This window comes from Meles meles, chromosome 4, assembly GCF_922984935.1.
Source record: "Meles meles chromosome 4, mMelMel3.1 paternal haplotype, whole genome shotgun sequence".
In the NCBI taxonomy this organism is placed as follows: domain Eukaryota; kingdom Metazoa; phylum Chordata; class Mammalia; order Carnivora; family Mustelidae; genus Meles; species Meles meles.
In genome coordinates, this window is record NC_060069.1 from 159169123 (window position 1) to 159183377 (window position 14255).

Consider the following 14255-nt stretch of genomic DNA (forward strand, 5'->3'; position numbering starts at 1 on the left):
GAAAGTTCTGTAGGGATTATGCCACCGGTTCACTTAAGTTCCTCGAAGATCTCCTGTTAACGGGATTTAAGACTGTGGCTCTCATACAAATCTAAAAGGGAGACGTGTCCGAGATTTTAGTTAACTCTCTAATTGATGAGGGAACCAACCAGCAAGTATTGCAGCAGGTTCAAAGGAAATTCAAAGAACACACACACACATGTTGTTGTAATGTTGAAAATTTATGAATAGATGCAAAACCGGTCCATGTACAAAGAGCAAAAGTCAGCTTCATCTTCACCAAACTCACTAGCGGATGTGCGTACTACATCGGAATTACTATCAGTTTCTCACAGCTCTGTCTAGATCGGAATTACTCTCAGTTTCTCACAGCTCTGTGTCAGTCAGGTTCTTTAGAAACAGACCCAGGAGATGTTTTGTGGGGTATGTGCTGGTGCCTGGTTTGTGCAAACACACCCCGAACATCCCCGTGAATCACTGTCTTGAGAGTTTATAGATCCTGTCCTCCCGCTGGATTCCCATCAAGCAGGAAATGTAGAAAAATATGTTGTTCAAGGGGCTCCTGGGTGGCTCAGTCGGTTAAGTCTCTACCTTCAGCTCAGGTCAAGATCCCAGGGTCCTGGGACTGAACCCCTCATGGGGATCTCTGCTCAGTGGGAGCCTGCTTCTCCCTCTCCCTCTTCCCTCCCCCTGCTTGCGCTCTCTCGCTCTCTCTCAAATAAATAAAGTCTTAAAAAAAAAAAGAAAGAAAGAAAGAAACACGTGTTGTTCAGTGTTCAAGGTCAGGCGCTCTGGGGGAGACCAACATGGAATGACCACCTTTGTAATAAGGGTGCCCAGATGGCAGGCCTTGATGTCTTTGGAACGGTGGCCATACAAGGAAGGGAGAGATGACAGGAAGTTGCGAGGCTACTTTGGTACCTTAGGAAAGCTGCAGAAGCTTTGTCCCGTCAGCTGCTCCTGGACTCCTTACACGTAAGCTCCTCAAGAAACCCGTATCTTGATTCCTGTCTCCAAGTCAATTCTCTGGTCTTGTGGGACTATCACCCGCCCTGGGCTTAGAGTCCGCTGGGGAGCGGCTGCACAGTATGTATGGATTATGAGAAACTAACTCATGCAGTTTTGGAGGCTGAGGAAGTGCAGACCTGGTGCTGTGGTTCCTGTCCAAGTCTGAAGCTCTCACTCCAAGGTCCGAAGGCAGGAGAAGATGGATGTCCCAGCTAATAAGCAGGGAGAGAAATTTTACCCTTCTTCACCCTTTTGTCCTATTCAGGCCCTCGTGGATGAGATGAAGTCCACTCCCACTGGGGAGGGATATCTGCGTTACTCAGTGTCCTGATTCAAACGCTAACATCTTACAGAGACCCCGTCACAGACACACCCAGCCGTAATGTCTAACCAGCTCTCTGGGTACCTCGTGGCCCACTTTGCACGAACCGTCTCACATTTAAAGTTTTCATTAGCTCAAAGACAGCTCAGGTCCTGTTACACCAGGTCACCACATGTGGACAGCAAGATGGAGTCACTCCTGTTAAGCTGTCACTCATGTCAGACATGACACAAGGAGCCAAGGGCATTGCAGGGAAGACCAGATGTCACCTAGACCAGCACCGGCTGACCACGCCCCAGAATCGACAACCAGCAGAAGCAGGGGAGGTCTGCAGGGCCCAGGACTGACAGCCCTTTACAAAGGGAGAATTTTTGCGGCAAACCTCTGCGTGTCTGACCACTTCAAACGGCAGCTGCTGCCCAGGACTCTGCCGGACTGATCTCCCGAAGGAACCGAGATCCTTCCCTGTTGGGACATAAGAAGCGGTAAGCGTCAGGAGCTGACCTGAACAGGACAGAGACCTTATCTCAACCACGTGCCCACAGACTGATGTCGTGTGGGGATTATTGGCTTCTACGTCCTGTTCTGCCTAATGCGTTGTGTGGCCTGTCTCGTGCTGTGCTGTGTGACCTGTAAGAAGCCAAGGTCATCACGTGGGGAGATGTCGCCGAGTATGGAATCCTGATCCTGCCTCATCAGCACGTTGACCTTGAAGAACAAATAAAGCCGGCGTTGGGAAAGACACCCCTCGTGTGCACCTTCATAGTACGCTCACACCACGATCTTTGCTCATTTCAAAGTTTTTGGTTTTTTTTTTTTAAACCACTTTTTATGACATTCCTTTTTATATGTGAAGATAAAAACCCAATTCTTGACTGTAGCTTTTGGTTTGGAGCCTGCTTCTCCTCTGGGCTCAAGGAAGGACCCCTCCCCCCACCAACTCTCACCCTTTTGCATTCAGGCCCCTCTAGGCTCTCCAACTTCTTCTGGCTTGGCTTGCGGGCCTCTGGCCACCCGTCGCAGGGAAGCCACCCTTCCCTCTGCTCCAGGAGGCAGTGCTCCCCAACTCTGCCTTCCTACCCAGTGATCTAATGTGCCCGCTGCCACCTGAGCTCAAACTCCATTTCTCTAGGAAAACTCCCTCCCGGCCCTAGCAACTTTATCAAAGCTTTCTTCTCCTTCTTCTTCTTCTTTTTTTTTTTTTTTAGATTTTGTTTATTTATTTGACAGAGAGAGACACAGTGAGAGAAGGAACAGGAGCAGGGGGAGTGGGAGAGAGAAGCAGGCTGTCCTCCAAGCAAGGAGCCCAATGTGGGCTCTATCCCAGGATCCTGGGATCATGACCCAAGCCGAAGGCAGATGCTAAACCGACTGAGCTACCCAGGCGCCCCTGTCAAAGCTTTCTTTAGAGACTTTACCCCAATTTGAGTTTGAGTGTGTATGTTTTATGTAAATTTGAACTTTTTGATTTTCAAATAGCATAGGCTAAAAATATTAGTAAATCTGTCTTTATGTTTAAACTTAGAAATAATGCAAACCTCTCAAAGTACTCCCCCAAAACAAGTCCCTTGAGGCTGCACCGCTTCAGAGCTGTGTTTCCAGTGACCTATAAACTGGGTTTCCACTCTGGGTGGCTGTACTCAGGGTTAGCAGTGCAGGGGGGTTGTGGGGGGGAACCTGTTGTGATGCTTCTCAGGGGGTTACTGTTGTTATGTATGCATGTAATTATGGCACTTGCGGGGGGCTGGAATATACTGGAATTATTGTAAGCTGAAAATAACTGAGGAACAGCAGACCCCAAACGAAGTATACCCTCCCCTCTCTTGTATGGAGAAGGGCAAAGCTGTGATCTCAACCAGGGGACACTCTTATCAGGATCTACAAAACAAACCTTACAAACTTCCTCCTCCTTTTAGTCTCTCCCAGGCATTCACCTTTCCACGGTTTGCCACGTGTAGAAGTCTACATTTCTTCTCCTTTGTCCTGTCAGTTCTCTTCAGATGTATTGTCTTGTGAAGACTCCTTTGGGTTACTCAGCACTGCGTTTCCCCTGTCTGTATGCAGGCTGTCTATATCAATAAACTCTCACTATTCTCTCGTTAATCTGTCTTTTGTCAGTTTAATTTTCAGAACCCATGCCACAAAACCAAGGAGGATATAGAAAACATTTTCCCCCTCTCCTATACACTTACTGTTATCATAACTTAAAGTTCCTAGAAGGTCTTAACCATATTCTCCAGCAGTCATGCTGAGGCTAAGACTGTGCTCCGAAGGCCAGTCCTCATGACTGGTGCTGACTGAGACTAAATAGTAGGATGGGAACTGAGGAAATTTTAAAAAGTGTATCAGGGAAAAAATCAGCTACAATGGGCTTGGGTTTTCATGTTGTACGATTGTAGAGTTGTCTCACCGAGTTGAATGAATCTCGCGCGGACAACAGGGTGATGTGAATGAAAGTTTATTAAGTGAAGGTGAGAACAGAGAAGAAAAGCTCTCTAGGGTGACAGAGGTCCTGAGTGGGTTCCCACTATGGTTAGTCTTTTCTAGAAAACTGATCTGGGAATTTAAATCTTGACATCCTCACTGGTAGAACTGTTGTCTACTTTCAGTGAAAGTTTGGTAACTTTCAGTGGTCCGTTTGTAACTATCATGAAAATTACCTGTCTATGTCTATGACATTTAAGACAAACAACGTGGTCTCCTTATGCTTCCTTCTCTCTGGTTTTGTACCCCTCAGCATTTTCATATCTGGGGTTTCTGTGAGCCTGGTCACGGAGCCATCATGTGAGTCTAGTCAGGGGAATCCGGACCTCCTATCTCCCGGCCTATACCTTAACACTTTTCTTAGTCGTTCATTTTTGTGGCTCACTGTTCTGGAATTATTTGAGTTTTGAACTATGCTTGGCCTTTAAGGACATAGCTCATAAATAAAAGGCTACAACCCTGGGTGTATTGGGGAGATTATTTAACTCATGCATTGCCTCCTGGAATCTGTTTCGCTCACCACTTTTTATGACCAGCTTCTGGCACAGGGCCTTGTAGGGAAGGAGGAAAAAAAAATCCTTTCCTTTAGCCTCTTAGGTGCTCTATCTGGGACTTGTGAATTAAACGGACAGAAGACAGGTTAACAAGATAAAGGTTTATTCTGCATGCATATGGGAACCCACAAAGGAATTTTCTGGCTTACTAAGTGGCTAGTTAATGACTTACATACTTACTTTAGTAGGGGAAAGTGAAGGGGCAAAGGAAGGCTTCTTATGGGAAAAACAAGCAGTTTTTTTTTTTTTTTTTTTTTTTGGGAAGGACAAATAGATTTTCAGGAGAACAGACAGGAGATGGGAAAGTTTGTGATAATGTTTATCATTACAGGTAAGAGTGGTCTTTCAGTCTTATTCTGGGTCACAAGCTCCCTGTGGAGAAGGGGTCCGGAATAGGCTTTATTTGTGTTCTCCCTTCTGGGGGTCGATCCACCCTGAAGAGGAATTTATGGCAGCCTTATTTCCTAGTAGTTGCTGCTTTCAGTCAGCAAAGGGAAGCTCTGAGAAGGCTTTTCAAAAAAGTTGGTTAAATGTCAAATATTTTTAGCTTAAAATAATCTTCATGCCGAACATGCATCTTTTGGAATGTATTCTGATCCTGTTCAACTGTGGAGAAACATCCCCTCCCCACCTGGACTTATTTGTGTTGGTGTCTTCTGCTGAGTACATGACCCACACCCTCTGCTGGTCTCTATTCTGTTCAGAGGCCCTTGACCCTGAGTCCCAACAAGATGAAAACGCATGGAGGGAGACAAGCCAGACGCTCAGAGACAACCACAGAGAGCAAACAGTTCAGGACCGTGCTGCACAGCCAGATTCCAGGAGGTGGTCTTTTCCAGAAGTTTCCACTGTGCTCGGGAAGCCAAGTTCCTTTGTTCATGCAGGAGGCAGGGCGGCCACATTCCAGAAGGCTCCCCCCTCAGGGCTTCTTTCCTTTCAGCCAAGAACCTGTTCTTGCGGAGGTGGAGATGCCAGGCCCAGAGAAGGAACCGGCTCAGCCAGCCCCGGGCCTGCACTGACGCCAGAGGGCAGCAAGGTTGTCCAGGCCCATGTCCTGGGGGCAGGAAGGACCCGAGCCCGGGTAAGAGTGACCACCGGCCAGGCCCGCGGGGCGCAGGCAGGGCTGCAGGACCAGGACCAAGAGTGGCCCGGAGGAGGAGCCCGGGCAGAGGCCCAGGGCCCGCGGCCGTGACCCCAAGGTGGCCGTGGCATGTCTAGCCCCACCGCACTGCCCGGACTGCTGTTTGGGGCTGGCTAATGATTAGCAGGAAAAATGTCAACTCTGGGGCGCGCTCACCTTCCGGGAGCGAGAGGCGGGTGGCCGGCAGAGGCCACCTCTGTGTTTCTAGCCTGGCCTGTGACGTGGGAGGGCCATTTCGCCGGGAACTTCCTGTTCACTGGTGACGTGGGTCGGGATTCTCCGGAGGCCGCACAGGTGTGTTCCTGCGTCCGAGCAGAGCGAGAGAGAACCGTGGCCAGATGCCCTGGGGATCGGAGAACCTCCTCTGAAGCCCCGAAGAGGAAGGAGGCCTTCCTGCCCGAGGTAAGGCAGCTCCAGCCGGCGGCCGGGCGTCGGTCCAGCTGGTCCCCAGGCACCTGGTCCAGCTGGTCCCCAGGCACCTGTCTTGGGCTGAGGGGCGGGTCGCCTGGCGGCAGGCCTCTAGCTGCTGTCCCAGGAAAAGTGTCCGCCAGCAAACACACACTGGTTGTTGCCAAGGGACACAGAGTTAAACATTAAAAGAGGGGGCTGCCCTGGGGGTTTCGGAATTCAAGAGGTTTTCTCATGGAGCAGGAGCCCTGTCACAGCGCGCTGCGCGCACAGGGAAAGCTGAGACGCCGCAACCTGGGAGGTCAGGATTCCAGCGCTGGACAACCACTGCGGCTCCGCTGTTCATCCCAGGCACCTGCAAATGCCGCTTGTGGGAAGGGAAGGAGGGCGGCGCTGAAGTCCCTGCGGGTCGGCGGACGCCGGCTGTGCGGGTGCCGAGTCACACGCACGCCCAGACGGCTGCAGGCCGCCCCTTGCACGGATTTTGCGGCAGCTGACTCTCACTCACCCTGAGGGGCCCTTGTCCTTCCTGTCGGGTCTCGGCTTCACGCCGCTGCCTGGAACAGAACGTGGGGAGGCGCCTTCGGATTTCACCATCTCAAGCTACGTCCCGGGCCCCAGAAAGAAGGGCTTGTGTGGGAGGCATCAAGTGAGATGGTATAAAGTCCAGCACTGTCCTTCCTGAGACCACACCTTCTGTTTTTGCCTTGTCTGGACAGTGAGGAACTGGTTGGTGGCTCAGCTCTGCCTGTTCCAGACAGTTTAATACGGTGTGCGATCCTAAGGAGCCTTTGCAGTTTCTCACCTGGAAGGGGGGACTTCCAATCTTCCATCGCAAAAGGAATGAGATCAACTCAGGGATCTGTCCAGCTTCTCCCTAGAGATACTAACTTGCAAATTACTTGCCGTAGGTCCTAATTTAATTAAAGCGAAATGTCTGAGTTCCGTTAAAACTTGAATCCGACTTCCTGGCGGCACACACCCTTCCCGGGGAGCCGGGCGCGCGTCAGCGGCTGCAGTAATCCTGCTCGGGGGTCCTGCAGCTCTCGGGTGCTCCTACCCCGCCCGCCCTGTGGGTTCCGCTGGGCTGTGTAAACCAAGTGCCCTCCTACGGAGAAGCCAGGGCCTGAGAGGACGGCGGCAGAACGGAGCCTGCCGCAAACGCAGCCATCTGGCCGCAGGCCGGAGCCTGACTCAGCTCGGTTATCAGCATCCGCCGTGGACCTTCGCTACCACCGCAGTTTCAATAGCGCTGGCTGCGCCCTTGGCGTTTATTGCTTTCGGTGAAATGTGTAAGCTTCTAGGACGTGATGGTTCAGCTTCGCCTGCAGCTGCTGCTGGGGTGTAGCACTCTGGGCTACACCCGCAGTGGACTGGTGCGGTGCCTGGCCTGCTGCGTTGTGCTCATCGAACTTGGACAATTAGTAAATGATTTATTTGGCGCTTCGTGATTCGGGATCCGGAATCGGTCTGGGAAGGCTGTGATTTCAGTTCGGGTGTCTGTGCAGCTTGCTGCTGGGGCGTGTTTGTGCGGGTGTCTGAGCCTGTTTTAGATTATGGCCGGGGGGGGGGGGGGGGGGGGGGGGCGGCGGCGCCGGTCAGGGGGCGGGGCCCGCCGGTCAGGGGGCGGGGTCCACCGCCGCTGGGGCCATGGCACACATACTTTGAATCTTACCTTACGCGCAGGAGTGGTTATAGTTGAGCACATGCTCAGTTTTGCTTTCCCAACACATTGGAGAAACAAAGGGGGTAGAAAGCCTGTGTTCCTCCTCCTGAGTTGTGAATACCCAGGATCCCTCTTGGAGGGAAAGCGGGGTAGAGGCCTGAGTACCTTTGCCTTGCTTCAAACCACCACCCAGTTGTCTTCACGACCTGTGTGCTCTGTGCTCTGCAGACTGAGGTGTGGCGGGTTGTAGTCTGTGCCCTGTCTCCCTGCTCGTATTTCTGCTTGTGTGTTGCTGTGGGGTCTCTCTCTTTTGGTCTGTACCAGAAGAAACGGGACTGAAGCCCCGGACAGGTGTCAGCTCATGGCAAAATCCCACGGTTGGGGAGGTGTTTCTCGCGGAACCCAGCGCCCCACATTTTGGAAGGTTTGGTTGGGCTCCCCCGGGTTCTCCCTTATTGGCTGATGGGGCCGTGAAATCCCTGTCCATGCCAAACCCACAGAAAACCATTCCCCGGTTAGGGCATTGTGCACCATATGGTGGTGTTGAAGAATGTTTGAAAGAAAAAGACCTTTTTCTGAGGCTAAGGGTCTGTCGTTTTTGTGGACAGTTCCCGACCTGTTCAGTGGGTGATTTACTTTAGCGTAACAGTATTCATTCTTTTTGCACAACACCCAGTGCTCCATGCAAAATGTGCCCTCCCCATTACCCACCACCTGTTCCCCCAACCTCCCACCCCTGACCCTTCAAAACCCTCAGGTTGCCCCAACCTCCCACCCCTGACCCTTCAAAACCCTCAGGTTGTTTTTCAGAGTCCATAGTCTCTTATGGTTCGCTTCCCCTCCCCAATGTCCATAGCCCGCTCCCCCTCCCCCAATCCCACCTCCCCGCAGCAACCCCCAGTTTGTTTTGTGAGATTAAGAGTCATTTATGGTTTGTCTCCCTCCCAATCCCATCTTGTTTCATTTATTCTTCTCCTATCTCCTACCCCCCCATGTTGCTTCTCCATGTCCTCATATCAGGGAGATCATATGATAGTTGTCTTTCTCCGATTGACTTATTTCACTAAGCATGATACGCTCTAGTTCCATCCACGTCGTCGCAAATGGCAAGATTTCATTTCTTTTGATGGCTGCATAGTATTCCATTGTGTATATATACCACATCTTCTTTATCCATTCATCTGTTGATGGACATCTAGGTTCTTTCCATAGTCTGGCTATTGTAGACATTGCTGCTATAAACATTCGGGTACACGTGCCCCTTCGGATCACTATGTTTGTATCTTTAGGGTAAATACCCAGTAGTGCAATTGCTGGGTCATAGGGTAGTTCTATTTTCAACATTTTGAGGAACCTCCATGCTGTTTTCCAGAGTGGTTGCACCAGCTTGCATTCCCACCAACAGTGGAGGAGGGTTCCCCTTTCTCCACATCCTCTCCAGCATCTGTCATTTCCTGACTTGTTCATTTTAGCCATTCTGACTGGTGTGAGGTGATATCTCATTGTGGTTTTGATTTGTATTTCCCTGATGGCGGGTGACGTGGAGCATTTTTTCATGTGTCTGTTGGCCATCTGGATGTCTTCTTTGCAGAAATGTCTGTTCATGTCCTCTGCCCATTTCTTGATTGGATTGTTTGTTCTTTGGGTGTTGAGTTTGCTAAGTTCCTTATAGATTTTGGATACTAGCCCTTTATCTGATATGTCGTTTGCAAATATCTTCTCCCATTCTGTCAGTTGTCTTTTGGTTTTGTTAACTGTTTCCTTTGCTGTGCAAAAGCTTTTGATCTTGATGAAATCCCAACAGTTCATTTTTGGGGTGATTTACTTTAAACGCTCCAGTAGGACCTCACGGTGCTGGTGGCTTCATCACATAGGCTGGTCCCAGGGGAAAAGGGGAAAATCAAAAGATAACATGTGGGGGTGTAGGGTGAGCAAGAACAAGGGACTCAAAGGAAGGGCCAAGAGGTGTATATGACAGGGTCTCCCGGTGCTGTCAAGGGGACAGTAAGGCCTTACTCAGTCTACCCTGGCCTCCCCTAGCTCTGACCTCTCCCCCCTTCTCTCGCTTCTCACTCTGCCCCAGCCCTGGAGCCCTCTCAAACATGCCAGGTACCATCTCACCCCAGGGCCTTTGTACCTGCTGCTCCGCTGCCTGGAAAGCTCCTCTGAAGATGCCCATGGGGCTGTCAACCTTGCCTCCTTCACTGTTCACAGGGCAGCTTCTCGGGAGCCTTTCTCCAGTTTCCCTAGTCATGGTCATAGCCAGCCCACCCCATGCACACACTTACTTGTACACACTCTCCTGTTTTATTTTTCTTTTCTTTTTTTTAAAAAATATTTTTATTTATTTATTTGTCAGAGAGAGAGAGAGGAGTGAGAGCGAGCACAGGCAGACAGAGTGGCAGGCAGAGGCAGAGGGAGAAACAGGCTCCGTGCCAAGCAAGGAGCTGGATGGGGGACTTGATCCCAGGATGCTGGGATCATGACCTGAGCAAAGGCAGATGCTTAAGCAACTGAGCCACTCAGGTGTCCCCTGTCCTATTTTTCTACATAGCTTTGGCACCTTCTAATAAGCTTATGTTCTGTTCCCCCCCCCCCCCCCGCCACCATGTTGTTGCCTCTTTTTGATAATGTGAATTTGTCATGGGCAGGATTTCTTTTTCCCAGTGATTCAAACACCATGATTGAAATGAAAAGCAGTAAGCCCACACCCCTGCATCTTGGTGAGGGCTTCTGCAGTAATGGTGTACCATCTGCATTCCATAATTTATACATGGGCTTGGGAGTAAGATCAATTAATACAGTGATTCTCAAACTTGAGCACATGCCAGAATTGGCTCCTTGTTGCATGGCTTAGACAGATCTCTGGGCTTGCCCCTGAAGCTTCTGATCCAGCAGGTGCAAGGGGAGGCTGGTGCCGTGGCCATGCTGAGAAGCTCTAACCCATCCAGAGACCCATGAGCTAGGAGGGGCTCTGCGTGCTCTGAATGGAAAATGTCCATCAGTGGTAGACTGTGATCTGTCTGCTTTGTTTTCCCAGGGGAGAAGAAAACGTGTGGGGATGGAGAGCAGCTGGAAAGGCATCCCGGCCACACTGGTTGTCCTGGCCGGGCTGGCAGGTAGGGCTCTTGTGAGCTTGGGGGAACTTTCATGGGCATCCGTTGAAGTGGGCAGAAGGAAACCCAGAGGAGGCAGCCTGGACAGGTGACTGCCAGAAGCGTCTTCCTTGGGCCCTTCCCACAGCGGGGTCTCTTCAGCTGGGCCCATTCCCCAGCTCTGCTGACTGAGCTGTGGGAGAAGTCCTTCATGGGTATTTGGCCCAATAGTCTTGTTCACTGGGTTGTCCCTGGTGTGGGCCTTTGCCTTCTGTATCTTCCCATATTCATTGCTTTTACTGAAATGTCCCATCCTCTTCCTGGTTTTCCCTTCTTCCATTTATAGTTGGCCTTCAAGGAAGGCCCCATTCAGGCATCACCTCCTCCCTGAAGCTCTCCTAAGCTGTCAGTATTCAGAGTGATAATCCCAGCTTCTGTTTATTGATGGGGCGGTGTGTGTGTGGGGGTGCCTGCCGATGCTTGTGAGGCCTGACATTTCTCCCATCAGCTTCTCCTTATCCTGGATCTCCCTCAGGGTGTTAGCTGGAATGGACTCCAGGGTATCCCTGGCCAGGGTCTCCTGATCAGACTTTTCTTTGCAGGAGATGGAGCGAGCAGACTGTGGGGTCCTTAGGGCGACTGGAGTTGGCTCCCTCAGCGTTCTCTCGTTAAGTCTTGTCTAGATTTCTTTGCTTCAGATGTGTTGGTCTTGTCTTCTCAACTAGGTTTTAAACTGCAAAGATATCCGTGCTGTATTCCTTATGCGGTGACTTTAAGGCATTGTACTTAAGCATAATAAACAGAGAGAAAAGCGCTCAAGTCATAGAGGTGCCATTTGATGACTTTTCACAAGCTGAACACCTTCATGTATCAACAGTGACATCAAGCACCTCCCACGAATACCCCCTTTTGGACACTCTGATATCCCCTCCCCCAATATTCAATATTTATTGAAAAATGGAAAAGGCATAAAACAGTATAGGGACTATTGGAGTGTGTTATGGGCAGCAGGGACTGTTTTGTGAGTTTTGGTTGGGGTGTGTGGAGACATTAAGGCCAGGGGACCAGGCTGTGGTGTTAACATGTTTTGGGGCACCAAGATGTTTGGAAACTCCTGGCTTACAGTGCGCAGTGAGAGGTGTTTAGTAGCTGCTGGATAAACATTTGTTTGTAGAGTGGAGAACAAACACCGTCCCCGCTCGTGTGGAGCTTAAGGACTTGTCTTGGGGCTAATAGACCACACTCAGAATATTAGGGACAAGGCTCTGTGGCTATTTCAGCCACAGCAGCAAAGATCTCTTCTAGCAGCTCAGCAGGAAACTGATATACCATGGGGTCTACTGTTTTTCTGGGACATTTTTCCCCGATGCTCTATTTTGGACCAAGGGATGACTGTGGTTGAGGCATGGAGATGGTTGTTCCAGGAGAGGAGAGCGTTATGGGCTAGTTCCTACGCCCCCTGGGAGATGGGGTCCATCACAAAAGCCTGAGCCCCTTGGATGTTTCATCTTGGAAAGTCTTGGAGTAGAGACACTTTCATTTATAGAGGTGGCTTTGAATAGCTGAGAGCGGCCTCCATGTGCACCCAACGGGTTCCTGCCAGCTCTCTCCTCTCTACCTGTTCTTATTTAGGACCCATTTACTTATTTACTCAGTGACTATTCCTTATTCATTTACTTATTTACTCAGTGAGTAAATAAGTACTTATTTATTTACTTATTTATTATTACTTACTTATTTACTCAGTGAGTATTCCCTGAGGGCCTGTTAGGTGCCATTTAGTTGCAGGCACTGGGATGTGGTGCTGAGCAAAACCAGGCATAGTCCCTGCTAACAAAGACCTTACAGTCTAGCAGGGGAATCCGGCATTAGGTGAAAAATCAATATAAAGTCACCATTGTGATAATTGCTTCTACGATGTGGAAGCCCGTTATAGGATAATTCAACCTAATAGTCTGGGAAGGCTTCCCTGGGGAGGAGACAACTAGACTGGGAGCTGAGGCATAAGCAAGACTGACATGCCAGGCTGATCATTGTCTGTGCAAAGGCCCTGGGGCCAGAAGGACTTGGTGAGTTTGATAAATTTAGGAGAGTCTGGTGACCGGAGTGTGGAGTTTGGGGCAGAAGGAAGTTAATGTGAGACTAAGTAAGGTCTTAAGATATGATAATGGTAAGGGTTATCTGGTCTTTATCTAAAGTGGATGTGTTTAAAATATTTAAACAAAGTCTGAGTAGGGAGGTGGGAGGTGGAGGAGGGGTCCGGGATCACGCTGGTTTGCTGAGAAGATCCCCCTGGTTGGTTGTCATGTAGATAACAGTTCAGGGTGCTGGTGGCACAGCAGTGATTGCGGGGACTCTGCAGGTGCCTCAGGACTCCTCCCTCACTTCTCAGTTTCCTTCTGACTGTCCCAATCCCTGATGTGTTCCAACTCCCATTTTCTTTCTCGGAGCTGTCACACCAAACCATTTATCTGCTGCTAAACCCATTTCATTTCCCTTTGACCCTCCTGCTTTTAATTGTCTGCTTTTTGATTCCTTTCCAGTGCTGAGTAAGAGAGGGGGAAGGTGAGGGGTCCTCAGGTATAGTGAGGAGGCTGCTGGAGGCGAGTGGAAGAAGAAGGGGGTCTAACCTCCTGCCGGGGAGATGGCCAGCGGCTCCCACAGGGAGCAGACAGACAGCCTTTGCAGAAGGATGGTAGCATCCATGTTTAGGATCAAGTGATGGAGGGCTGGTGGGGGGCACGGAAGCAGGCAGAGGGCCTAATGTTGGAGTGATTCCCACTTTGCAGATGGGAAGAGGCAGTGACTCCAAGAGATGCTCTTCTGTCGGGCTGCAGCCCGTCATTCATGGAGATGCCTGGAGGAGTAGGACCCTCGGCAGGGGAGGAAGCAAGGTGGTGGGATGCTGAGACGGAAATTAGAGTGTGAGTGTGAGTAAGGATCCTGGAAGTGGATCGACTTCTGAGTTGGGCGACCTCCACAGTTGGCAGCCAGGGGAGTGTCTGGGAGGGGGACCCTGATCTTTGCCGTGGCTCTGCCCCAGTTTGCCTCTTTGCTCTACAGAATGAAAGGGGGAGCAGAGGGAAAGGGAGGTTTTGTGTTCGATGAAGGGCTTATTTACAATTTTCCCCTATTTGTTCTGTGCAGGGCAGGGTTACACACACCATAGCTGATAGGACTCAGGGAGAGGAAGGAGGCTCCAGGACCTCACATTATCGGGATACAGCTTCTGAGTCACGAGGCAGGGCTAACGCGGGTTTACCCATGGTGGGAAGCCAAGACTGTGGGTGATGCTGTCAGAGGAATGGAGTGCTTAGGACTGGGCACCTCCTGTTTAATTTAGAGGGCAGGCTCAAACTCAAGGCGTTTCCATTTGGTCTTCCTCTGTCTTACCTCCCACTGTGAAGTAAGGTATGTGGCCTGCGTGTTGTCTTGGTCACACGCAGCAGTCTGCTGGCTTGGAGTGAAATAAGCTGTCTACCCCCACCGGGCCGTGAGGGAGTCGTGGTTCTGAAAGGGTCTGCGTATTCGTTGGGACTGCTTGGACCAAGCTCCTGGCAGGGAAGCCTGGGTCTCA

General features: G+C 50.5%; 1 protein-coding gene across 3 annotated transcripts in view; it reads left to right on the forward strand.

The window, feature by feature from the left end:
- Positions 1-5536: 5536 nt before the first annotated feature.
- IGSF5 (immunoglobulin superfamily member 5) overlaps positions 5537-14255 on the forward strand; it is a 45683-nt gene continuing 36964 nt past the window's right edge. For all 3 annotated transcript variants that reach the window (XM_046002861.1, XM_046002862.1, XM_046002863.1), the window contains exons 1-2: positions 5537-5911; positions 10624-10702. In XM_046002861.1, coding sequence (XP_045858817.1) covers positions 5642-5911; positions 10624-10702 — 349 coding nt within the window. In that variant the 5' untranslated portion in view covers positions 5537-5641. The remainder of the gene's footprint in view (positions 5912-10623; positions 10703-14255) is intronic.